The sequence below is a fragment of the Aricia agestis genome, chromosome 4 (assembly GCF_905147365.1).
Source record: "Aricia agestis chromosome 4, ilAriAges1.1, whole genome shotgun sequence".
Taxonomy (NCBI): Eukaryota; Metazoa; Arthropoda; class Insecta; order Lepidoptera; family Lycaenidae; genus Aricia; species Aricia agestis.
Window position 1 is genome coordinate 13,857,708 of NC_056409.1, and position 27,801 is coordinate 13,885,508.

Below are 27,801 nucleotides of genomic sequence, written 5' to 3' on the forward strand. Positions count from 1 at the left end.
CCTTGGTGAAAATTTCAAGTGCCTACCTGTTGCCGTTGTTGAGATAGAGCAAAAAATCACGTTTATTGTATGGGGCTCGGGCGGCGTAATTGTGCTATGACGTCACAAGCGGTCGCGGGACTGTTAGCGGGAATCAATATTTTTCGAAACTTTGAATGCCTATAAAATCAAAACTACTAGGTATTTTTGACTGCAACAAAAACTAGTGTATTTGTAAACATACAGGCTTTACTGTGACAGAATTTCAAGCAATTTGGCATGCCTAGTAACATTATCCATTGATATAAAATATATGTCTCTAATGTCTAATGTGAGCTATTCCTATCTTTAGTAGGGCAAAACCAGAGATAGATCAAATATTGGGAACGGCCGTTACACAATGAAAATCTATACAAGGACTGCTTAACTTTATCTGGCACATTGGAAACGTCATACCAAAAAGATTTAAGAATACAACGCTACGCTTTCCTCATCTACTGTTGTCGAGCCTTGAAGTTGTTCGCAGACCATAAGTGTATTTTAGGGTAGAACTAGTTAAGTAGTATTCCTACTCATCTAATGTACGTCTGTACCTAGCTGTAAGTTTTCCATGAATCATAAAGTGAAATAAAATCACCTGTAGCGCAGCGAACAGGAGCATCTCCTCCTCGGTGCAGTGCACCTCCTGGTTGAGGACCTGCCAGCGCGCCTGTTGGTACAGCTGGTTGAGGCGCGGCGCGTCCGGCGCGCGGGCCGTCAGGTCGAAGAACGAGTAGAACTTGAAGCGCAGCTGCAGCGTGTCCCACTCCCGCACGTACTGCTCCATGATGGACAGTGATGAGTCCAGCCAGCTGCGGATATTACGGGGGATATTAAAAAAGTTTTGTTAATGCATCGACTTTATTTTACTGAAAATAATTTGAACTAAATAAAAGGAAAGGGGCAATAAAAAAGGCTTCTACGCAGACTATAGTCGGGTGAGAACTGAAGAGAACTGTAGATGTAACCTTAAATGTAGGCTCTTGTGTTGAGATAATAATATGCTGACTCGACTTAACTGTAGTCAGCCTGACTGATAACATTGTAAGGGTATAATAGTATCCCACCAAAAACATTTTCATGTAAATATGTTGCCAAGATGAGAACATAATATTATAGTTCGTCGTGTCAAAAATTTTTCATTAGTTACGGTATATTATTAAGTTCAAAGCCCTGACGAATAACAAAATGGCCAAGCCACCGATTTTGACTAATGTGTAGAGTTTTTAGATTCTTCTCGTGCGGCTGACACATTATAATATTATATTATTATTAATATTTTGCCACGCTTTAGTGTAAAATTAAGGTTTTTAGATTTAGGACTGAGTATGTAAGGTTAGAAACTTGGCTCTACATGAGATCTCACAACTTTTTGACACGACGAACGACGACGAAATAATATTATGTTCTCATCTTGGCAACATTTTTACATGAAAATGTTTTTGGTGGGATTTCATTTCTTTTTGTAAGCTGGTTAACGTCATTTTTTCTTTTAGTTCATTTTTTAGGGTTCCGTACCCATAGGGTAAAAACGGGAGCCTATTACAAAGACTTCGCTGTCTTTCCGTCTATCCGTCTGTCTGTCTGTCTGACTGTCTGACTGTCTGTCTGACTGTCTGTCTGACTGGTTGTCTGACTGTCTGTCTGACTGTCTGTCTGACTGTCTGTCTGACTGTCTGTCTGACTGTCTGTCTCTAGGCTGTAACTCAAGAACGGTAATAGCTAAGAGAGTTGAAGTTTTCACAGATTATGTTTTCATAGACTATTGCCGCTGTAACAACAAATACTAAAAATAAAATTAAAATAAAATATAATAGCTACGATATTCAAACTTTGCGCATTTAATAACTATACCCATGTCACTATATCCTAAAAATTTCAATTATCTGGCATTATTCAAACCAAAGTTACGAGGGTTCAAAATTACGACGAAACGTTTCGAGAAAAGGTAGGTAGTGCCCTTGCGCGCTTCGCTTGGCTCATCTTGGCGGGGGCACTCCCGTGCCCCCAGATCATCTCCATCTACCGGCAAAGTTGACAATGGAGATTGGAGAAGATTATGTGAGAAAGATTCTTATATTGAGATGATGATTCTGGTAGAGCCCTGCGGTTTAATAACATATTGTGACTAGTTCGTTTAAAATTTTCTGACTTACTGTATCTCTATAGATCTGATTTTCAAAATACGTTTAGTTTAAAAAATATTCTTACCCGACATTCATTCTGGCGCGCTCCATTAGAGACTTGGGCGTGAGGAGTGACTCCCGGGATTGAGTGTCGGGCTCCAGCGGCGAGTCGGCGAGGGACATCTCCGCCAGGGCGTCCAGGGCGTCGAGGGACGCGGCGCGGGGCGGAGTGCTGCAGTATCCGCCGTCGCTGGAGCCGTCGCTCTGCGTGCTGTATATGTGGTTCCCGTAGCGGCGGAGGGTACCATTCTGTGGATAAATGCGACTTTAGTAGATTGCAGCATCTTCTACCTATCGGCTCTAGCTTCCTCTACTAGTTTTAGTGGAGTAACTGATCAATGTTAGAGATACTCGAATGATTTCTTGCATGATTGCAAGCGGATATAATACTGAAAGGAGTTACGAGCCCGACATTTTGAGACCAATGTTACGGTTCTACCGTGAATAATTCAAGTAACATAATTGGTGCTATACGCTAATCTCTAGTGTGTCTCTTACCTGTTGTGAGGCAACCGGCGTGGCTGACAGGGACCTCGGAGGTGGAGGTGTGGCGGGACAAGCTAGAGACCTGTCCAGGCTATTCGACGATCCCCTGGTGGCAGCTATGAATGTGTTAGTATCGGGCTGGGCGATTTTAATCTTCTTTGCTTCCTTCAGGTTCTGGTAGTTCTGTTTTAGGTGAGACGGCTCCAACGGATAACACAAAGACAGTTCTTCCGGATGTCGTATGCCTGAAAGTGCGAAAGACATAGTTTAGAAATATGGTGAACGTCAGAAACAAAAGCAAGGGAGTAATAAAATAGGGAGTAAAAAATAAGTGGAAAAACTTTTCAGTAGAAAGATACAGGAACCCTAGACCAGTCTGCCAACTAAAGCAGAGATTCTCTCTAATTCCATAACTCATTCCAAATATTACCTAGGCTTTTACACAGCTGCATGACAGCGCTGAACGTGTCAATGGAGAAGTCGATCTTGCAGTCGATGTATCTGAGGTCGGGCAGCTGTATCCGGATGGGCTTGTGCATGGGCGTGAAGTGGAGCGCCGCGTCCGCGTGCACCCCGTACTGGTCGAGCGTGTGTTTCGGCCGGGCCAGCCACTTGTTCCGCGTCGGCCACCATAGCGCATGATCCGACCAGTCCTTCTTGAAATCTGCAAGATATGCATCATTTTTAACAACTACTGTCAAAGTGGGTTCTCGACTCTCGACATCTTCAGTTTCTCTCCTTAACTTACTCCGAGGATTTTTGACAAGAAATTTGTATTCAACAGTGTTGTTAATTGGTCAAGGTCTTGGCAATCGTTTGATAGCCAAAGTGGTAATGAATATTGAATAGATAAACTACCGTCAAAAATCCTCAGAACATAGGCTTTATCTTTAGAATGCTCTTTGTCAATCGTGTCCAATTCGTACCAACACCCATGTTTGGGTGTTTCGTCGAGCTGTATTCGGTATCTACTTTACAATTTGGGCAAATAGATTATAGATGGCCAATATTGAATTAATTATACCTAGCTGTAATGCTCTTAGAGATAGACGTTGTAAAAAGCTAATCCTATCTTTACATATGTATAGACGCTTGATTAAATTTAATTTTACGGTAAGCCATTAATTTTGATAAGCTTACGACAAGGAAAGACTTGAGAAGATTGAGTCATTATTTTAAAATGTATTTTAAAAGTTAAATTGCTAGCATATTGAAGCTAGCAAGTGCAACACGTTTATTTAATGAAACATCTATCAGTCTTTTTTGGCCCTTCTCATGTAGTCTTTGGACGGATGTAAAATTAAAACTAGAAAACCAATGTCTTTATGACGTCAGCGGTAGTGCACGATTTAGCGAGTTAGTTGAACCCTACAGTAGCGGTTTAAAGAACTCCCATTTTTATAAGACGCCATGAGCAAATAAGGGAAAGCTAGGGTCTACTTATACTGGCAAGATACGCCCTGTTCATTCGTTTTGCTTCTTACATGATTGCATGAGTCAGCTCGTGAAGTAAACCAGAGGGCATCGCAAATGTGAGATGCGGTTATCATTATCGTGGAATTATCAACTTCAGAAAATTGAGTTTATTAGTCGCAAATAAAAAACCGTAAATATAAATAGCTACTAAGTCAGAATTGAAATTGTTTAATGCTATATTAGCCTACTAAGCAGTTTTTAGGGCAAATTGTTATCAAGAATAATTAGTTTGAGCGACTACGTCACAACGTTAAAATAATATTATCGTACTTGGAAAATGCTCATAATATCGTACATGTTATACCTAGCTCTATTATTTTAATAATTTAGTTTTTTTCTAACGCTACAACAAATCTGACTCAGATATGATTATACAACTAGGAGTATTATAATGAGCTGTTTTTGAGTTATTACAATTTACAAATCATGACTTACAATAGGCTCAGTAAACCATTGCTGCCAAAGAAGATTCTCGTTAATACTTTCAAGTTGACTTTTTTCAGTCGAGAAGTTGACTACTTTTACTTTTAAATAATGCCCATCAGAGAGACTGAAATTTCAAGACTACAATTATTCTTAGTCTTCTTTAATAATAATATGGTATTCTGTGGTCTTGTAATATGTAATATATTTGTATACACTACCTAGGCAAATTTTGTGTACTATAAATAGCTAATAGTCCATCACATGACCAAATGGTCATTCCCGTTACTTATTAAACGTAATGGTACCTAATTAAAATTACTTACTAATCACGTCGGTCGAACCAACTGAATTAGGCTGCTGTGAGTCATAGGTTTGGGAATTTATGAAGTAGGACCGTCGATTACCAAAACTTAAGAGTTATACTTAAGAGCTCACCTGACTCTAAAAATCAAACATCGTCCTTCTCTCTTCACACTCACGCCCGTCTTTCATATGCCAGGTGAAAAAGGACGGCGCGGAATCATCGCCGAGTTAGTTTTACTTGAATAAAAGACGAACTATAATGATTATGAAAAAAGTGTTTTGAGCAAATTTAGGTTTTATCAATACCTTTTTAAATTTTAAAAATATTAAAGAAAAGACAGCAAACTTCGAAGATCCAAGCAAAAATGTGTCTAAAACAAGGTTTTTTGTAAAAAAGAAACTATCAAGCATTTTTGAGTAATCGTGTTTTCGTCTTGAGCATTTAATCTTTATGAACTAAAGTTACTTGTGTCAAAAAATCAGTTTTCTAGACCTTACAGATTTTGAGATCTAGGTTAAAGTATGTAGTCAAGTTAGGGTCATATGGGCTCTTAAGGAAAACTCTAACCATCAATCGAAAACAAGGAAGCATCGTGAATCTTTTCCCTGTAAATTCAGAATAGTTTCCTTACTGTCAAAGTAACAGTTTCTATGCTTTAGTTTTACTGTTAACCATTAAATGTTATGACACGGCGTTACGGCACCAGTATTTGAACGAAAATAAAGTTATAGCCTCTTGCGCCATGTGTCTAATCTTAACACCATAATAAAATGTCGCGTAGATCCACAGATACATCTCGCGTGGACACGTAAACCGCATTATACCGTCTATGTGTTATGTTACAACTTACAAACATAAATCCGTAACTACATGTGTTCACACTCGTTTATGGTCAAAGTACAAAGTAAAAACTACGGCACATTTTCAGTGCGTCTTATTCTTGTTTTATCGGCTGTTAGTTTACACTTTACACCAATAAATAGAAAAGTAGAAGCGATTGTACCCGAGGCTGAAATTCAATATTTATTACTCGCTTTAAGAGCCCATATGACCCTAACTTGACTACATACTTTAACCTAGATCTCAAAATCTGTAAGGTCTAGAAAACTGATTTTTTGACACAAGTAACTTTAGTTCATAAAAATTAAATGCTCAAGACGAAAACACGATTACTCAAAAAATACTCGATAGAAACCTTTTTTACAAAAAAACCTTGTTTTAGACACATTTTTGCTTGGATCTTCGAAGTTAGCTGTCTTTTCTTTAATATTTTTTAATATCTAAAAAGGTATTGATAAAACCTAAATTTGCTCAAAACACTTTTTTCATAATCATTATAGTTCGTCTTTTATTCAAGTAAAACTAACTCGGCGATGATTCCGCGCCGTCCTTTTTCACCTGGCATATGAAAGACGGGCGTGAGTGTGAAGAGAGGACGATGTTTGATTTTTAGAGTCAGGTGAGCTCTTAATTTCAGTCATCCATTTCCCAGTAAGTTATAAGTAAAACCACCACAAACCACACAATTTAATAAGTATGTAAGTAGTCCGGGTTTCCTGGACCTTTTTTATTATTATCAAGCTAATTTTTCGTAAGTAGCTTCATTTTGATAAGACGAACAACAATTATTTCCCCTGCGAAAATTCTCGAAAGTGGTAGGTGACAGAGATAGAAAGGATTTAATATTTTGATTTGATGGTACTAAAATATGGATTCTTCTATTTGTAGGACAATGTTACTCTTAAATTATAAATAACGCAGAGGAAATTGTTGTTCGTCTTATCAAAATAAAGCTACTCGCGAAAAATTAGCTTGTATAACGTTTATAAAATAAAATATGAACATTGATAGCTTTTATCGCCAAAATTGGGTACAGTTATTATTGCTCCGGGTAAGTCAGAGGAAGTCAGGTCAGAGGATGAGTTACGGCTATGGTTACGCTAGTGAATCATCTACGTAAATACGTCGAATTCGTAATAAACAGATTTGAGGTCATCGCATCGTAATTCGTAGAGGACTCGTATTCTTATGAGTTGATGTTAAGTTGAAACTTAATAAGAAGCCTTACAAGTTACAAGCCTGTTTGGCATCTTGATTTTAAGTCGAAGCGAACAAAAATTAAGCTTGATGAAGCGAGAAGAAATATTATTATGACGATCCTACTATCCTACTAAAATTATAAAGGCGAAAGTTTGTTTGGATATCTATGGATGTTTGTTACTCTTTCACGCAAAAACTACTGAACGAATTTTAATGAAACTTTACAATAATATTATAATTTATAGCTTATATTGATGTATGGTTAAAATTGTAGCCTATGTGTTATTCTGATGAATAACACATAGGCTACAATTTTAACCGACTTTCATAATGGGGAGGTGTTATGTTCGTTTCTTTATGTTCAACGATTACTCCGCCATTTGGTAACCGATTTTCAAAATTTTTCTTTTGGTAAGTATATCCCAATATTCACAAAAGTGGTGATCTGATGAAAGATCCATAAGTAAAAGATGGAACTCCTCAAAATTTATAGGGAAACATGTGGTGACTTCGGTTTCGTGAGAAGTTTTCTAAGCATATTATGCTACCAACAAGTAAGATTTTGCACCAAGGTATATCTGGAATACCGTGGTTCGGAAGGTGCTGAGAGAACTCCTGATTCTTTATAAAATAAACAAATACAAGTTTGGGAGTTTCGGCGTTGTTTTAAGAACGGAAAGCATATGCTACTATGCAAATTACATTCATCATCATCATCATCACTACCATATTATACCATGCATCGTCCCATGATTATGAGCCTATTATGACGCTGTTATTGGTAATTTTTAATAGTCTTTTGGGCATTTTCAAAAAAACGTGTACCCTTGCAAAAATATGTCTATATTTTTTAAGGTCATTTATTTACCTTTATTTGAATGTCATATACAAGGAAAAATATTGAACTAATGGAATAAGTAAAAAAGAACGCTGAAAACGTTATATTATTCTGATATTATTGAAACAAAATCGAATTTTCGACGAAACAGATTCCGTTGTGCGACTAAATGTAAAATATAATTTAATACAAAAAAATACAGCAATAAATGGATTTCTTCGTTAATTTAATCTAATGAAATGCATATTTAATTGTTTATTAAAAAAAAATTTGATAATTTCAAGGATCAACAAGAGTAGCAATTATTTTGAATCCATAGTGTGACTATGTGACCTATCCACTAGGTTATTTTTCATTTTTTTACATGAGTAAGTAATATTTAATATATATAAAGAAGTTTTTATAACACAAAAACCTTTTCTTTAAACATTTTTATTGTTGCACTACTTATAAAAGTAAAAAATTCTTTGATTTCATAGATTTAACTTCATTAATTAGAGGGACGAACATCTCATAATCATAAAGATGTGTTCACATGTCTACGAATTCCTAAGTTATTAATGACATCGGATTATATGCACGATCAAAGTGCCGAAATATCCATGCAAATATGCACGAAAAATGGTCGAAATATGCACAAAATATGCACAATCAAAAGTCACTTAATATTAAAATTTATTATTTTTTTGAAGACTTTTCCGGTAGTGACATTAATAAAAGCGCCAATTTTTATAATTACATAAAATCCAGGATTTTTAATTTCTTGAAATAAAGACTTTTTATTTATTTGTTATACGCCAATAATAATTTTCTACCAACATTTTCCGATTGCAATCTTAATGCCCATGGAAGTTAAATTACCGAAATATGCACTATCGCCTAAAAAGTGACATTATATGCATTTGCATATGCAAGTATGCAAATGCATATAATCTGATGTCAAGTTATTATAAATCTGCAAATATCAACGACACAAAATGATTTTCAACTTTACTGATAGAAAAGTAGTGGAAATAAAATCAAAATTATTAAAAAAAATAAAACTTTTAGGTACTTACTTAAATTTTAAATAGTATATTTGTTATTGTTAAGTAAAGTCGACGCCTTTATAATTTGGCTGTAGCGATATCGATTTTTCTCAGCAATGACTAAAGCTAAAAAATTAAAGTTCATTGTCAGTATTTAATCAATCAATCAAAAGTAACTTAATATTAAAATTTATTATTATTTTTAAGACTTTTCCGGTAGTGACATTAATAAAAGCGCCAATTTTTATAATTTCATAAAATCAAAATTTTTAATTTCTTGAAATAAAGCCTTTTTAGTTTTTATTTATTTATTATACGCCAATAATAATTGTCTACCAACATTTTCCGATTGCGATTGATCTTAATGCCCATAGAAGTTAAACTACCGAAATATGCAAAATTGCCAAAATATGCACTATCGCCTAAAAAGTGACATTATAATATGCATTTGCATATGCAAGTATGCAATGCATATAATCCGATGTCTAGATGCAAAGAAAACTAGCAATCTAAAACATATCCAAAACGGTTTTTTACTTTAACGCGGCGTCACCTTAACACATAAGTAATAAAAAATATATTTGTACGTTAATCGTACCAGTTTAAAAATCACCAATTTTCTTAATAAAATCTGTGAATAAAAAAATAATTTATTTAAAATGTGAACTAAGCCTTATGCTTTCCGCCTGTTGTGACTTGTCCGTTCCATTATATGTGACCATACGAAAAGTCACAAGTCGGAAGTCACGTAATATTACTTTCTTTTACTTTTAAAGTGTTTGTAAATAACCGATAATAGTTATCACAATTTCATTTTTTTTACTAAATACTAAGCTAATTTTGCAACGTGTCAACAGTAAAAACAATTGGAGAAAGTATAATAATGCTTACAAAATATGGTCACTTATCTGAACAAATAAACCGTTCCTGAAGAACCATCCAACCTGCGTCCGCGTCTTGTAGCAGATTTTTAACTACTAAATTCAAATTGAAGTTTCTCGATGTACAATGAAATATAGTGCGTGCATTTAGTGCCGAAAATATTTTTGTAGTATGTTTATAAAACTAAAAAAAACGGTCACTAAACCGAACATTCCGGCCGGGTTGTTTTTTCATGATTATAATTTTAATTAATTTGTAGTTAAATTATGTTAGATTTTTCAATAACAAGAAATAACAATTGATACATTAAGTGTTTAGGAATCTAACATATGTTTTTTAAGTAACTTACTTTAAGAAAAAAAATAGTTATTAAAGATTTTGTTACAACTTCTGGGAAGGGGACAGGTGAATTTAATAGGTTTCGGTACTTAAAAACCCTTATAAATCTCATACTAAATAAAATTTTATACAAACGTGAATGTATTTTAATAAAAGAAAACTTGTTTTTGCTCCTACATTAAAATTACAAAATGTTAGTATGTAATTTTTTACAAATAATCTGTAGCGAAGTTAAGGGACAAGGTAAAAACCAGGGGTACACATTTTTTTGAAAATGCCCTTTTAGATCGAGACTCGAGTTTGTCAAGCGATAATTTAATCTATACTTACTTAATACTTAATATAAACCTGAAGAGTATGAAAATCAAAATCAAAATTGTTTTATTTCTGAATAAATTTAAAATAAATATTTTCAGAATGTCCTACATGATGCCTACCACCGGTTCGGGAACTAACCCGGCGAGTAGAACCGGCGTAAGAAACTCGCACGGGGCCCACTTTTTTACCAAAAAAAGTGAGAAAAAAGTTTGCTTGAACGCGCTAATCTCAGAGGTCCGATTTAAAAACTTATTTCAGTTTTAAAGCGAACTCAAAATAAAAGCTTTCTCCATTAAAAAACCCCCGCCAAACAACTTTAAAAAGTAATGAATTTATTTACTGTCTTTAAGTTCAAATAATTCCCAACTTGTGTAAAGTAATATTTTAGCCCATAATTGTTGTCACAGTGTGTCGGGGGACTGCCAAGTAAACTACAACCTACAACCGCCAAGTCGCTGATTATCTCCATTCGGTTCGCTGTGAACTGATCCTTGAAACTATAATGTTATGTGAAATCTCAAATCAAACATCTACATTAGCGGTCCCCCGACATACCTTGACAACATGTAGCGTAGCTACTTATAAATTATTAATATCTCCTTCTCCTTTTCCAATTTGTCAGCTGTTCTTGTAATCAAGAAGCTAAATCAATACTTAGTGCGCCATCTCTTGATATAGTGCGGAACTAAAACGACACTTGTTTACTTAAATACCTTTTTTTTTTTAAATAACTTTATTTCAATTAATTCTACTTACCTATTTAAATGTACAAAGTAGCTTTATGTAGTTTTCTTTTAATTTAGTTTGAGAAATATTAATTTGTAGTACCTTTTTACTTAACGAGCCCTCCGGATATATTCCTTAGCCCTGTCAACGTGACAGAAAAAAAAATAAAGTCCGACGGCAGTATAAAAAGCCGCGGATATCCTCGCTCGTCCTTTTTTTTACTCCATCAAAATGTAGGAGTCTTTGATCCCCGTTATAGGGGTGCTCGGTCCCGCTCCCGGACAACTCTACTTTGCCCTGCTCGGTCCCGGACAACTCTACTTTGCCCTGCTCGGTCCCGGACAACTCTACTCTGCCCTGCTCGGTCCCGGACAACTCTACTTTGCCCTGCTCGGTCCCGGACAACTCTACTTTGCCCTGCTCGGTCCCGGACAACTCTACTCTGCCCTGCTCGGTCCCGGACAACTCTACTTTGCCCTGCTCGGTCCCGGACAACTCTACTCCCGGACAACTCTACTCTGCCCTGCTCTTTCCCGGACAACTTTGCCCGGCTCTGTCCCGGACAACGGACCACTACTATCTTGCAGCAGAGTTTGGTCGCCTGGAGCCGACCACGTGCTGCTCATGCCGTCTGATTGACGCACCTACCGCAAACTGAACTAGCTGCCACCGACGGGGTCCCAAACACCTCGGCACCAACAGCTGGCCGTCGACCCTACGCCTGTCCGGTAGATCGCGGAGACTTGAGGAGCTGGAGTCCCCCACGTCGCTGTCTGATCCCAAGATAAGTGTAGTGTCCCTACCCGTGAATTCAAAGAACCCCGAAATAGACTGAGGCTAGGCTTCGTACCCACATTACCCGCTCTCCGACTGACTAGGTTTCTCTTCTCTTTTTCCTTCAAATAAATTTGTCAAATTGTTTAATCCTCTTTTTTATTTCTCTCTTCTCTTTCCTCTTTTTATTGTCCCTGCTCTGGGCCAGGTGACAAACAATTATGGACTATAGAATCCAGGTGATGCTGCAGCAGCAGCATGTAAATATTTACCGTCTATCTACTTCTTACTGGTTGTCGCAATTAAAATGAGCCCAAACACGAAACCTCTGCTCTAAGTTGACGAGGAGTTGGATATCCTATTGATTACCAGGTGATGGTGCAGCACCAGGTCAACTTTCCATTAATATGTGTATTGTACGTATTATATATTATAGTATATTAATACGTATATTGTATATTCACAAATGCCATGAACTAGAATGAAATATAAAACCCATCAAACGAATACAAGTTGCTAACGGCCTTTCCTGAACCAGATAAACCCTGATTGTCCAGCAATGAGCAGGCTGATGATGATGAATTATAGCTAAGAACACTCACGATCATGTCAGCTTTCAAACAAAAAAAACTAGTTGGGATCCAGTGATAAATAAACTAAAGCACAAATCTAGGAAACCTCGGCTTCATGACACTGTAAGTTCGTTTTGCGTAGATCGGAACGCAAAACGAAATGCAACAAAAATTGATGAATCTTCGGGTAGTTGAAGAACTTCAATAAATTGGACGCCTGTCACCTCAGTCCACCCGTGACCACGGCCGCTGTAAAGTAGCCGAAACGTCGGGATTAATAAAAGTGCTCCGCGACAAAATCCGTAAGTGTTTGAACCTTGTAATAAAAAAACGAGATCAAAATCGGTCCATCAGTTTGGATGCTACGATGCCACGGACAGATACACACACAGACAAACAGACGGACAGACGGCCAGACAGACAGACAGACAAACAGACAAACAGACAAACAGACAGACAGACAGACAGACAGACAGACAGACAGACACGTCAAACTTATAACACCCCTCTTTTTTGTCGGGGGTTAAAAATAAATGAAGAACCACTCGACCGATTTTGTGCAAACTTCACATAAACTATAGCTACTAAATAGTTCGAACAATCCATAAAAAATTAGTTTGAATAGGTGAGCCCGTTCTTGAGTTATAAAATAACAACTAAAAATGCCACTTATTTTTGCTTATATATATTACTTATACTGAAACTAGTTAGTGCTTGTTTCCAAAAAAATATTTGGATGGTTGTAAAAATTGATAGTAAACTAAAAATGCTGGGCCCCTGCTAAATACACTCATTTTCCAATTGACTTCTTCGTTCCTCCCAGGATAGAAACTATGACTGTCAACATCAATTAACAAAACATCAATTAACAAAACCAACTGTAGTCTGTACATTGGCTACCTGTGGACAAATGACCTATTTAGTATTTACATTCGGGACAAGGTGAAATCACGTGTGTTTGGTGTACGAAATCAAATAGCACACGTTCGAACATAATCTGTGGATCCACTGTCAATATGGCGACGTGATTGAACGATCGTCTAAAATAAATATATGTCGAAGGAGCGGCTAAAACAAATATAGGGTGGAAACAAACGCCCTCATGGACTGGTGTTTATATTAAAAAGATTTATTTAACGGCGTGGATTATTATAAAACCAGATGTTTGGAATCCTGAAACTTCTGAACTTTAGAGAGAGAGAAGCATTGATGATAAAAATCTAAAGAGAACTAAAAGAACAAAATATTTTAGTAAAGTGAAAACAGGAATTCAAATGGCTGAATTCATCACAATTCACATCGTTCACGCTTTGGTAATTATAATATTGATGAATTTTAATTATTTTAGATTATGACAAAAGATTAGTACCTACTACCTAATAGTAACAATCGATTAGCTGTATCATCTTGTCGAAATTTGATCATTCCAATTGCCCTCAATAACGTTTAGATCATGTGACGCCAAGGTTGAAAAAATTTCGACTTACGATTATCTTCAGCCAACGCTTTTTATGTAATATGTTGCATTGCATCGGTAGATGCTGTGTGGATTAAAGTTTCAAACAGTACCTAGTGTTGGGTTTCTTAGTGTATTGGAATTTGGATTATAGGGTAATTGACAGATTTTTATTTTCTATCTTGAATAACTTGGTTGCGATTAGGAAGTTCACCGAAAGTATATTTTTTTTATTCTAAAATACAATTTCGTAAGAAACATGCATATTAAAAATTCAAAATTCAAATAAGCCGATATGGCGTCGCGCCTTGTAAGTGACGTCACAACTCACAAGCGTGTACACCAATATACTTTAATCTGTGGTGTAGACGAGTTTAAAAGCGCCTAAAGACGTCATCATAACATTACGTGGGCGAGCCATGCTTCGGCACGAATGGGCCGGCTCGACCGGAGAAATACCACGTTCTCACAGAAAACCGGCGTTAAACAGCGCTTGCGCTGTGTTTCGCCGAGTGAGTGAGTTTACCGGAGGCCCAATCCCCTACCCTATTCCCTTTCCTACCCTCCTCTATTCCCTTCCCTTCCCATCCCTACCCTCCCCTATTACCCTATTCCCTCTTAAAAGGCCGGCAACGCACCTGCAGCTCTTCTGATGCTGCGAGTGTCCATGGGCGACGGAAGTTGCTTTCCATCAGGTGACCCGTTTGCTCGTTTGCCCCCTTATTTCCTTAAAAAAAAAAAAATACGTCGTCGCTGCGCGTGCGATACCGCGTATGAGCAGTTGGTAAATACCGCGTAACAGCAAAATGCGCAAAATTGAGATATTGTGCCAGCCAATTCGAAACGCATATTGGCTTATATTAGGCTTCACAGAATTTAAATTATCCAATTATAAACGTACATTTTGCCATCGAAACAATACCGCGGAACAGTAGGCAGCCGGAAGTTAGAAGCAATTCCGCGTATTTACTACAGCGGCAAGAAAAATATATCTAAAATAGTAAAGTGCTCCCAGAAATGACTATTTTTCTGAGATAAACCACCACGTAAGTATATTTTAATTGTTTAATATTGTTCATATTATGTACTGTATTCATGCTAGAACGTTTCAATTAATTTACCACCATTTCCATTGCTTTGAAGATCGAGGAAGGTTACATGACGTGATCATTATATCTTCACCTTAAAAATACAGGCGGCAACCAATCGCCACGACTATACTACTATATACTAGGTAAGAGAACGCTTCGGCAAATTGAAAAGTTCCCTTCGGCGTCGAGACTAGCTAAGCCGGGTAGGTTCTAGCCTCACCGATTTTCCTTTAACCGTATACGAAGGGATGTTCTGGGTATGTTAAACATGTTAACTCCACGACCGTACGGTCTTCTCCAAAAAGGAGCAGACTACCATCAAAGTAAGGAAACGCTTCGGTAAATTGTAGAGTTCCCTTCGGCGTCGGGACCAGCTAAGCCGGGTAGGTTTCCAGCCTCACCCGGAGCCCCAATTGCATTGAAATTTGGAGGTTCGCATAATGATGCCTCCGCTCTCCCGATGCGGAACAGAGAATAGCTCATTATCTTTGTTACTCTATGGCCTAACGATCGTATGCCTCGTGGCTGCTTTCCTTGCCATTAAACCCTCCGGAACTCACACTGCAGGCCGTGACGTTCTCTCTGGAACGAGGATGAGCAACTTAACGAAGACCTTCGTAACCAGCTGTCACGATGGATCTCCCGCTAGGGCAGTAGCTGCCGCCTAGGAGACCGTACGGCACCTCCTGGTAACCCTCACCACTACATTGCGAAGAGTAGCTGCCGCCCTGCTAATGCCCGCCTTATTACTACGAAATTAGTAACGGAATCTGCCTATATTGAACCAGCGTACAGAGCTAAGCTCCGACAAACTGGATTCTGGCGGCTATACTCTGGAGAGTATAGCTGCTATGGTCCCTACATGTAAGTGTCGGACTCATTTTGACCTTCGACCCTCTGATAACAAGTGCTCCGGGTGGGGGTGCTTTTCTTCAGGTCCATAGAAGAGCAGGGCTTCAGTATGTATATTTCAAATGATTATTATCGTCTCTGTCAGATAAAATCAAAAATTTATGAAAAATTGGGATATCAATTAAAAATTAAGAAAAGATAATATAATTGTTAAATGATTTTGGTAATTAACACGTCATATATTTGCTAATTTACATGGGAACAAAATATAAAATATTTGATTTTTCTAATAAGAAATTGCAATATTTAACTAAATTGTTTGATTTCACAACCGCGTATCTTTAATATTAAGCCTACTTATTTTGTAACTACTTAATACAGAAACGCGTAAGTGTTTTTGACTTGACTTTACACAAAACCTAAGCCAATTGCGAACAAATTTACGTTACTAACCACTAAAGGAAAGTACAAAGAACTAGCTGTTAAGTTCAGTCGGTAATAGGAGTCAAAATAGCTGAGATATTCAGTTTTTTCTTCCTCCTGTAAAATCATCAAAAAGCAGATACGCGTTTTTTTTTTTTTTTTTTTTTTTTTTCGAAAGGGTCTAAGCTACTGGTCTGGTTAAGACCATGGTAGTTTAATCGTGGCTATAACTAGTCTGTTGCTAGTTGGTTTGGAAATAAACAATGAGGGGGGCCTGGCCCCCTCCCCTAAAGTCACACGTGTGACATTCTAGACGGGCAATATTGGGGAGAGCTACGAAAATAAGCTATTTTTATCTGACGTGGGGACACGGGTCCCCCCTGCTCTTAAGGGGTCCGACCCCTTACTCACTCTCAGACGAGTGAGGCTGCTCGCGCGCGGTAGCACAAACTAGCTGCGTACGAGTTATCGCGGTAGATGAGCTCAAGTTATTAATGTTATTGCTTAAAAGAGGGCCGTCCCTCTCCCCTTCCGAGTCCGGTTGGGGTGACATACGCGTGTATGTTCTAATGTCAAAGTAATTGGTAGAGCTCTCTACGACAATGTCGCGGTCGCGGTCATGATTTAGGTGTGTTCCTATGCTATCCGCATGCGAACTCGAACCCGGGATCGAGCTCCACGCCGGGTTTCGGTCGGTCTGTCTGTTTGTCGTTCGGGTCGTGTTAAGTCCTCGGGGAAGGCGCCGGCGTCGTCCCCGGTGCAGTACTAACCACGCGGGTGAGTGTGATTTGTGTTTACGTAACTGTACACAGTACGTTACGTATTCTGTGATGGGGTCTACAGGGTCGGCTAAGATATGGCAGATACGCGGTATTTACCAACTGCTCATACGCGGTATCGCACGCGACGAATTTAGCCAATCCGGATCGTTTCCCAATAAGCGGCGCGAGAAACAAAAAGCCAAACATATTTTTGTGTTTTTCGATAAACTTACTCTAAATCTGGGGGCACGGGAGTGCCCACGCCAAGATGAGCCAAGCGAAGCGCACATTATATTATTATCAAATATTTTGCCGCGTTTTAGTGTAAAATTAAGGTTTTTAGATTTAGGGCTGAGTATGTAAGGTTAGAAACTTGGCTCTACATGAGATCTCACTACTTTTTGACACGACGAACTATAATAATATTATTATGTTCTCATCTTGGCAACATTTTTACATGAAAATGTTTTTTGGTGGGATTACATACTTACTTAAAGAACCCTCATATTTTTATGAATTTAAAGCAAATAATCACAAAAAATTTCATACTGTCAAATAGCCTGTGCCAAAAGTTTAGTTTTACTTAATACCTATCACAGAAGGCCACAATATGAGAAACATAAAAATAAACTCGGAAAAGAATACGTAGAGGTATACCGTATGACAGCAAAAGTAACACCGAGTAAAACTTTTTAGTAAAAGCAAGTCAAAGAACTTTTCAACAATAGAAAGTTGAATTGAAATATAAATCATTTTTATAGTTTTTTCAACAAGGTGTACAATAAACATGGCTATTCTAGTCTCGAGAGCTGGTATCGGTGACATAAGCGGCGAGTGGGCCGCTCCGTCGCCCACGGCTTCCGTCGCGGAGGCGTTCCCACCTGATAGTGAAGCAATAACTTGGCCACGCGAACCCAGACTTTGTAAACACGGGCTTGTATATTTAGACAATACGTGCCAATACGCGCCACCGAACATACGCCACGCACGCGCGATAAAAGTTCTTTAATAACATAATAATATTCGACCTATATTTTATAGATGCTTCGTAAGAGATGCAGGGCAGCAGAGCAAAATCTCATTTCTCATAGTGAAATGTAAACTTTTAATACTTGGTCCATACTGTATATCATCAGTCATCACCTATGTTATTTTAGACAACCACATAATAAAGATTGCATTTTGATCTGCATTCCGATGGGCGATGTTGCATTTATAAAAATATACTGTCTACCATACCAACAGGTACTAACTCTCAAGTCAAAAACTAAAGTTTCCTTGAATTACGTCTGGAATTTAGCCGTGAGGTCTGCCAAAGCTGCAACTTTTGATTTAGCATTTTGGAGTTGAACAGCATTCCAATAATTGCCATTTGCCAGTATTTAATTTATGGGTGTAAAGATTTTTGTGCCTGTGCAACGCAAGGCACAAAAATCTTTACACCCATGTGCCACGTAGTAGATACTAACCACATATTGTTTGCGTTCAATTATTCAGTTCCAATCATAACTATGAATAGTTTAGCACAGAATGTGCGCGACTGCGCGTCATCAGCGTTACTCATTGTTTCATTTAGATAAAGTGAACTTTAACCGTGCTCGACGTTATCTAGTCTGGAACCGTCGGTGCATCGAGAGTTGAAACATTCATCACCATGTATACAAGACCATCAATTTTCTATCAGATCAATTAATTTGCCAATATCTTCAGTGGAAATGATTTCCGATATCACAGTTTTCAGCTGATAATAATTATTATTTATTACCATATTAAGGCACTAGCCGTTACTTATACAGTTATTGGGTGCCACAACAACATTGCTTTGAATCACGAAGTAGGTAATACGAAATAATCAAAATAGTTTAAGAGCAAGTCTTGCGATATGGCAGTAATTGAGTAGTGACTGCTGATAGATCAAAGTCTTGCGTTCAAATGGTCCAGTTAAATATCAATACAGCAATTTGCATTCCTCACTCAACTGCTCTCAGGATAAGCGACTCAAATCTAGGGCGCATGCATTGGCATATAAATATCTGAATTTATGTATAATCAGACATAACGTAAAATTGAGTTCGTAGCTTTTGTGACTAAATATGGTAATTTAGCAATATGTTTCATAGACCTTTACGTAGGTGCTAAATAAAGCTAATGACGATCGTATCCATTTATTAGACTGAGCAAAAACTGCATTTCATTATAGTTATTAAACGTAATTTATTATGATAATGCTATCAAAGCGAGCGCTTGGCATTAATTATAAGCATTCCAATTATTTAAATGTAGGTTGTATCGCTAGAACGCCTCACGTGGGCCGATAGAAGACAAAATAACTAATAAGTGACTCTACAGTAGGAAGTTGGTATGGGCGATGTATTTTATATGCAGGCTCTTGCGCAAAACATAATAATTAATTGACTTCGAGTAGCTTCAATCATTGACAGTCGACAGATGATTGTTATCATTGAGGCTGACAAAGAACATGTACCTTAAGTTCTAGTATTTTAATTTTTAATGCAATATCAATGCTTCATGCCTCGTTCGATCTAAACAGAGCTACCAATCCAAGAACAAGAAAATTCAACAATCGTTTAAAATGTTGGATTCACATTTTATGAGAAAGAATTGTAATTTGATAGGAAATATTGTTGTAAAAGTTCATTCGACTGGATCGAAGAAGGAAAAGAATTTTCTAACTGAGGTAAATGAAAAATCTTCAAAACTTTAGCTCAAGTCCAAAGAAGGGATTCATTAGAGATATTCCGATTGGGGATATGACCGGCTTCTAGGCCGTGGTCATACCGAAATTAGAGTAAATTGATTTTGATTTTGTTAAGTCAGATGTAAAATTTGCAAGCGCTTTTGGTAAAGTAATGGGTTTTTGAAAATATATAATAATACAAATTGCTGTAATGTTCAAAAATAGTGTTTATGTAACAGTAAGTATGACCTTAACCATTTAAACAGTGAATTTATCTATCAAAACACACGTCATCTGCTACGGTTAAAAACAGGAAAACTCGGGACCGTAACACCAGCATCAAGTAGGCTAGTGGCTACTATTGCTTGCGTCAGTTGCATTGTGATAAGGTATAATATGCATTTAATGTCATCTCCATTTATAAAGTCAATTAACAAACAAGATTTAAAGTACGCCTTTTATAAATACTACTTTTTCGTCTCATTTTTAAAGCCATTTTTAAATTATATATTTTTGAAGTAGAGAATACAATAATTGATATAGTTTCAAGTAATAAGTAGTGAATTCTTATGGTTGAACTCTTCATAAATTCAGTATTTTCCGAACATCATTGATTTGGCGTATTAGCAGGACAATTCTCAGGACGATTCCCTGAAATAATAATAACATCGTATCCCTGTGCAAAAACAACGATTTGGTAGCTAACTACGAATACCCAATAATTACTTACGAGTTACGACTCAATTTATTTATAAATATCAGGTGCACTCAGCACCTGATATTTATAAATAAATTGATATTCCAATGAATTTTCTGAATTTATGCAGACAGTAGAATACAACGCTCACCTTTACCTGTAACAAAAGAGACACCAAATTAGAAAATAGTACAAATACTATTATTAAATCCTTAAAATTGTACCATAATATCCTCAAGTTATGCTGTGTACGTACTCTGCTCCTATTTTTCAAATCGGACCAGATTAGCATTTATACGCGTTCAAACAAACGAACTCTTCAGCTTTATAATTAATTATAATATTAGTAATAGATAAACACTAACTTTTTAAGGCTAAATTATAATGCTAGTTTTTCTGACATTTGACAATCGCATCGATCATCGATTAGCATTATGTTGATTGTTATCATCTGTCGCAAGCGCAACAACTGCTGTTGCTGTCATGTCGGAACTACTATTAAGTAATGCAGTGGGCTGAGCGAAAGCGAAGGTCTCGAAAACTCTTCCAACTTTTATACTCCATAGACAACAGCTAACATCTCAATTTTATTTGTAAGGCAATGCAACGCAAACGTCAACTCTATTATTTACTCTCTACATAACATGATTGATTTAGGGCTAAAATTATCAGTTCGTATTTAAAGCAAAATAAAAGTCTTTTTTTTTTGTAAAAAAAACTGACCAATATGATTCCTGCCAATATTCAGAATCTCAATTAGCATGCTTTTCTGAACTTTATTTTGCGTTCTCAACTCTATCCAGCGTCTGCTCTAAAAACGGCTTTAAATATTTGAAAGGCTTCAGTCATACTCATGACTCATGACACCCTATATCTTTAAACGAGCAATTCTTGTATATAAATATATAATTGGAATCTCGGAATCGGCTCCAACGATTTTCATGAAATTTAGTATATAGGGGGTTTCGGGGGCGATAAATCGATCTAGCTAGGAATCATTTTTAGAAAATGTCATTTTATTCGTGTTTTATCGAATACTGAGCAAAGCTCGGTCAAATAGCTAGTACTATACAGTGCACACAGTTTGGAACCCAAATTAGACGCTAGCTCCCATTACAATTAGCAATTTCAAAACAATTACCAATTGAGGCGCGATTTTCAGTAATTAGCGTACTCCAGTCAAACGCTTACACAAGCTTAAAATTCTCTACCACTGTATTTAGGGTTGTCAGGCGTCCGGATAAAGCTAAACACGGTCAGAAATCCTACAAATTTCAGACCGTTATAGGTACACCTTATTAGGTGTACCTATAACCATCTGAAATTTGTTGCACAATTTTACATCTTATTGATGTAACATTGTATCTTGTATCTATTAGATGTTATATTATTTGATAAAACAGAAAATTTGTACACGCGCTGCTCAACGTACTGCTTTTAAAGAACCTTCAATTTAATGAAGAGTTTGCCAGATAATGTATGTAATGGGACTTATGTCAAAGTTTTGAATTAATTACATACCGTAATACATTTAAGTAATTAATGTTCCACTTTGAAGTCTGAATACGGCAGTAGGAGTAATAACATGGTTTAGGGCTTTTTATACAAACTAGAGATCAACAGACTTCAACCATAAATAAAAGAGTATAATTCGTATGTATAGGCTTGTCACTCAAAAATCTGTCATTTCTCATGTGTGTGTGTTGTAGTGTGTGTAATGTTTTATTTGTTAAAAAAATGTATGATAAAAGCATAATTTCAAAATAATATTAGTCCGATGCACTCCTTCACCATATAAACTATAACTGTGCAAAATTTTATGCTCCTACGTTTCCCCATTTTTCGTAAAAAGGGTTACAAAGTTTTTCGTTCACGTAATTAATTTTAATGATGATGATGTTCGGCTAAGCTGACTGCTTTGGCCGGCTTTTCGGTTTGGTGAACTGGCAACCCTAAGTGTATTGGTATTTGGCAGAATTGGTACTGACTACTCCAGATAGCTGTTACTAGGTATAGAGTTCAATGAACCCAATAGATAAACTGCAATATCTTTCACAATAAAAGATGAGGCAAAATCTCGGCCGTACAAATATTTGTTTGATAAACGCTGAGGTAAGTTGTACTTACAAGAGCGGTAAGTAGCACACCTAGTCGATAAGATTATCACATCTCGTAGAGATTTTTCACACGATTTCGTTGTATAAGAATTTAGAAAAGAGATCCGTTCCGAGATTTATTCGATCATAATTTCGTTTTTATTAAAAATCGTCTGTCACTTCCGCTCGAAACTAAGCCCTAAGGGCGTTTGTGCACTACACGGAATTTTACCGTCCGGCGTTCATAATTTTCACGTTTGTCATATAAATAAGGTACGAAATCGAGATGCCGCGCCGCGCCGGATGGTAAAATTCCGTGTAGTGCACAAACGCCCTAAGGCCATCGGAAAAGTGACGGAATCGAAATCATTAAGCTATGACTTATGAGTATCGACATATTTATAACTAGCTGTTGCCCGCGACTTCGTCCGCGTGGACTTCAGTTTATAGCTTCTTCTTCTTCTTAGACTTCGGTAGTTTTGGCGTGAAAGCGAGACAGACAGACAGACAGAGATACTTTCGCATTTATAATATTAGTAGTATAGATAAGTATAATATAGATAAGTGGATATTTATGGTCCTAAAATTTTTTAATCGTCAATTTTTTAATTACAGCTGCATAAAATATACTAAGCGTTTCGAAATACGGGCAGTGCCATGTTAAATCGGAAGCATTTAAGGTTAAAGACAACGTCAAGAGACGTAAATATAAAACAACCACCTATTGGCAAGTGCACTTCTATTCACAAACAATGAATGACTCTTGACGTCATAGGCCTAAGTGTTCATTATCACCGGCACCGGGACAATGCTATTGTGTAATTGAACTTGTAACTTGATATTGCCCGCGTAGTGCGAAATTGTTAACAGTTGGCGTAAAGCCTAATTAATCTGATCATTAAATCATTTGAAACAAACGAACAGGAATTCAAAACGGAACTTCGTGACGAAAGGTTAGCAATAGCGGATGGCTAAAGAAAAAATATTTCGAAAAAACTTGTAAAGGACTAGTTTCTTGTTACGGGTGGTAACTGGTAAGTGGTAACATACATATTATTATCATTTGGAGGTGTGGGTAGTTCACCGGAAGTAGGACCTTAATGAAGCCTTTATTTGTAAGCGTTTCCGGTTGGTATCACACGAGTGCCACATAATGACCGCTATCAGTTTAAAACATCTAATTAAACAGTACGCACTACGCATTCTATGTGAATGTATGACACGGAGGCTTTCACCTCCATAAACACTATGGGAGAGTTATTTGGAAAATGCGAATGTGATCGCACGTTAGAAAACTCGCCACGGCTTCGATTTCATTTGATCCAATACCGAACTAATCCGACTTAGGTCTAAAGACTGGATAAACAGTTTTCTATTGTAAGTAAGTCCCACCCATAAAGTTAATATACCTAGCGAAATAGAGAAACAAAGGCCTGAGCAAGAGAGATGTCACTATCAGTAACACTGCGTGGTGAAAAGAGACGCGTGATACATGACAGCAGCACTCTTTTTTTGACGTCCAGTCGGCACGTGGCGCACGTTGACAATTTAATCTCATAAAATTCATGTTCAATCATGCTTGTGTAAGTGTATACGTACACATATTTTTCACACAGATGAAAACCAATTTTGGTTTCGTTTGACAGCTCGAGATTGTTGCTCTATTCAGCTAGGTATATTAACTTTATGGTCTCACCCCCATTAAAATATTACATAGAGCTATACTTTATTCTTTGTCAGACAAAAGTTCCTTCATTATATGGGCGAGTAACGATTGAATTGAAATATTAGATACATCTTGACATAAACGCTTGTATAATAATATCGATGATATAACGCAGTGTCTGTATGGCGCAGTTTCGAGAACTGTAAAGGTTGCTATATACCAGCCAAAACGAGGTCCACTGGACCGTGACCTAGATTACGTTATTTGTGGAGGCAAACCGACTGGATATGACGAAGACACGTACGGACTGTCAACAATAATTAACGATGCTGATTAAATAACAAGTGCGGGCCAAGCAGAACTGTAAATATTGTACAGTGTACAGCTACCTAGAAGTCCTGGAGAATTACCTTCCACTTAACAAGTCTAGCGGAGTTACTTGAGTTCTGGCCATTTTGGGTGGAGGTGGTGAGTTCTAGCAAAAACAGCCTGACGTGTAAGATAAACTCTAGGACATGGCTTGCAAGTTTACAATTGGAGACTTGAGAGTTGAGACGTACATAGTTTTCTTATTTGCACTATCTTTGAGGATAAAGATGTCTGCCTCGTAAATTTATTTCTCTCGTGTCCTTTAAATGCACTTTCGGGGTCGTGGATCAATAAAAATGTCTGGACAACGTATGTAAATATTTGCTTTGCAATTACATTAGAGAATAGACTTTTTCAGCCGCACAAAAGTATATTAAACCTTGTACATTTTACGATAACAAGAACGAAGGTGTGCGCCGTGCGGTAGCCAGAAGCGGTAACTATCATCATGACTTCAACCATGAATCATGATTAATGGACTTTCTGTTTATGCGAAAAAACTTTTAGGTTATTGACTTGAGCTAAGACCTCGGGCGATAGAAGTGGACGACATATTTGAGTAACAATATGTTTTTTACAATCTCTTTTTAAATGTTCCAAATTTTCTCTCCAAAGAAAGGAAATATCAAAGTTATAAAAGAAACTGCCTATATATATGTAAGTATTTGTTGGTTGGAACTTGGAAGTTGGAATTCACATTGAATTCAACCAGTAGTAGAGTAATGTACTCATTAATGTGCTACATTGCAAATAATACGTTCCAATATATAGAGTCATTGAATTCTTGACAACAAATGGAGATGACAAACAGTATAAATCGGCGCCATATTAATGCGGGCGCCAGCGATGCGCGAGAGCTGTGCGCGTGCGCAGAGCGGATACGGTTTGTATAAATAGTCTTGGTCTATTTTTGTCGGCGCACAACAGCCAGTACCGGCCATGTGCCACTGAAAACGTCTGGGATCTAGCTTCGTAAAGCTTATGAAATTCTATACATTTTAATAGTAAAGCTTAGCATAAATGAATCTGTACAGACAAGAGCAGATGGAGCTTACAAAGGACTAATGAAGCCATAACATGGACGACATGAGATGAGACGTTGGAATACTGATTTAGATTTGCAGATGTTAATAGACGGTTGAAAATAAATCACCGTAGCACGTGTACCAAATGATTTACAAAGCTTTATTGATGAGTGTTAGACATCGCTTAGGTGAATCACGAGCCTCAGATGCCCTGAATTCTTAATCGATGATCTACATGTAACAGAGAAGCATGAAGCAGCATTTCACAGAACATTCTTAAAACCAGGTCCAAAGTTTTTAGAAGTAGCCGAGTCACAAATATTGCAGTATCCTAAAGCATAAGAAAATCGGCCAAGTGCGAGTAAGGCTCGCGCACGAAGGGTTCCGTACCGTTAAAGAGCGAAAGTAGTGAAAAATCGTGTTTTTCGTATATATGAGCCCGCCTTAATTATTTATTTTATTTTAATTTTATTAATAAATATTAAAGTACACATATAATTGAGAATTTTATTACAAGTCATGTTAATTGTTGTATTCTAGTTGTATTCCCACCCTTAAATACTAACTTTATTTTGTTTTTAGTATTTGTTGTTATAGCGTCAGTAGTCTATTGCGTTTTTTGAAATACAGCCTGGAGACAGACAGACAGACAGACAAATAGACGGACAGACAGACATCGAAGTCTCAGTAATAGGGTCCCGTTTTTACCCTTTTAGTAAGGAACCCTAAAAAATGATAAATATAGAAAAGTGAGTGGCTTCTTGACGTGAATATATGTACTTATTTAGCGGCTGACTTATTAACGAATCGAAGAGATTGTAGCAGCGAAAGAGTAGACAGGTTTGACAGCGAAAGCTGGTATACGTTTCTGTTTGGAGTCATGTCTAAATCGAACAAGGTCAGGGGCTTGCATCTACAAATATTTATCTTGCCACTTACCACTGAAACCCCGCGTGGGAACTTCACTTATCGTTTACGATAATAATATTTATCTTTACGCCTTTATTTCCCAAGCTGTAAAGATGAAAACGTTATTGCTCTACTAAGGCCAGTATACTTAAGGCAAGGATCTTCCCAGGAATAAATTCTGGCTATTCAACAATTTAATTTTTGAAAAAAATATTTATTAATATTTTTTGTATATAATATATTATGTTGGCATACAATGGATTCAAACAGTTTTGCGAGGCAAGATAAAATGCTGATAGGTCTGTAGATTTGTCACCGCTTTTATAAATAGGGGTAATAAAGGCTGTTAGATAATTCCTTATTACAGCATTTGACAAAACTAGGTGGAATGCGATCGGGACCGGAGCCCTTGTTTTTATCTTTTTTATTTTATTTTACGTTCTACATCTTCAGTGGACACAGAAATGTGCGATAAACAATTTTATGTACAATATGCATAAAACTTTAATTTTGTGTCCAAATTATTAAAAAATCGATGCTTCAATTTTTTAACAGAAGTATACCTGTTTCCAGGCTGGCAACCCTAGGTTGCGGCAGACGAGCTAGCAACCATTTATACCTTATTTTGTCACGTCATTTTCTTTCAGATGATGTAAAATTTACTGAAAAAAATGCATACATGCAAATTATTTAAGTAAGAGGTACTTGCGGCTACTTTTAACAAGGCAACCAAACCTCAATCCATTCCATAGTTGTAAAGATTACTTATAAAATAATATTTAATCGAAAAAAACGTATCGTTTTTTTTTTAATTCAGCAGGATTTAACGATGGGATCTCATACTATTATAAGTTTACACAATGGTACACATAATATTATTATATGGCATCCTACAAATATTATAAAGGCGAAAGTTTGTTTGGATGTATGGATGTGTGGATGTAAGGATGTTTGTTACTCTTTCACGCAAAAACTACTGAACGGATTTTAATGAAACTTTACAATAATATAGCTTATACATCAGAATAACACATAGGCTACAATTTTAACCGACTTTCAAAATGGGGGAGGTGTTATGTTCGTTTTCTTATATTCAACGATTATTCCGCCGTTTGTTAACCGATTTTCAAAATTTTTCTTTTAGTATATAGGGTATCATCCCAATTTGGTATTATATTCACAAAAGTGGTGATCTGATGAAGGATCCATAAGTAATCAAGGGAACTCCTCAAAACTTATAGGGAAACATGTGGTGACTTCGGTATGCTACCAACAAGTAAGATTTTGCACCCAGATATACCTGGTATACCGTGGTTCGGAAGGTGCTGAGAGAACTCCTGATTCT

General features: G+C 37.0%; 1 protein-coding gene across 3 annotated transcripts in view; it reads right to left on the minus strand.

Moving 5' to 3' along the window:
* LOC121726604 (unc-112-related protein-like) overlaps nucleotides 1-27,801 on the minus strand; it is a 52,426-nt gene that overhangs the window by 12,694 nt on the left and 11,931 nt on the right. For 2 of the 3 annotated variants that reach the window (XM_042114031.1, XM_042114033.1), the window contains exons 2-5: nucleotides 3,121-3,356; nucleotides 2,703-2,935; nucleotides 2,230-2,453; nucleotides 617-830 (exon numbers count right to left, since the gene is read on the minus strand). In XM_042114031.1, the coding sequence (XP_041969965.1) occupies nucleotides 617-830; nucleotides 2,230-2,453; nucleotides 2,703-2,935; nucleotides 3,121-3,356 (907 nt within the window). The remainder of the gene's footprint in view (nucleotides 1-616; nucleotides 831-2,229; nucleotides 2,454-2,702; nucleotides 2,936-3,120; nucleotides 3,357-27,801) is intronic. The other variant, XM_042114032.1, reaches the window with a different exon arrangement.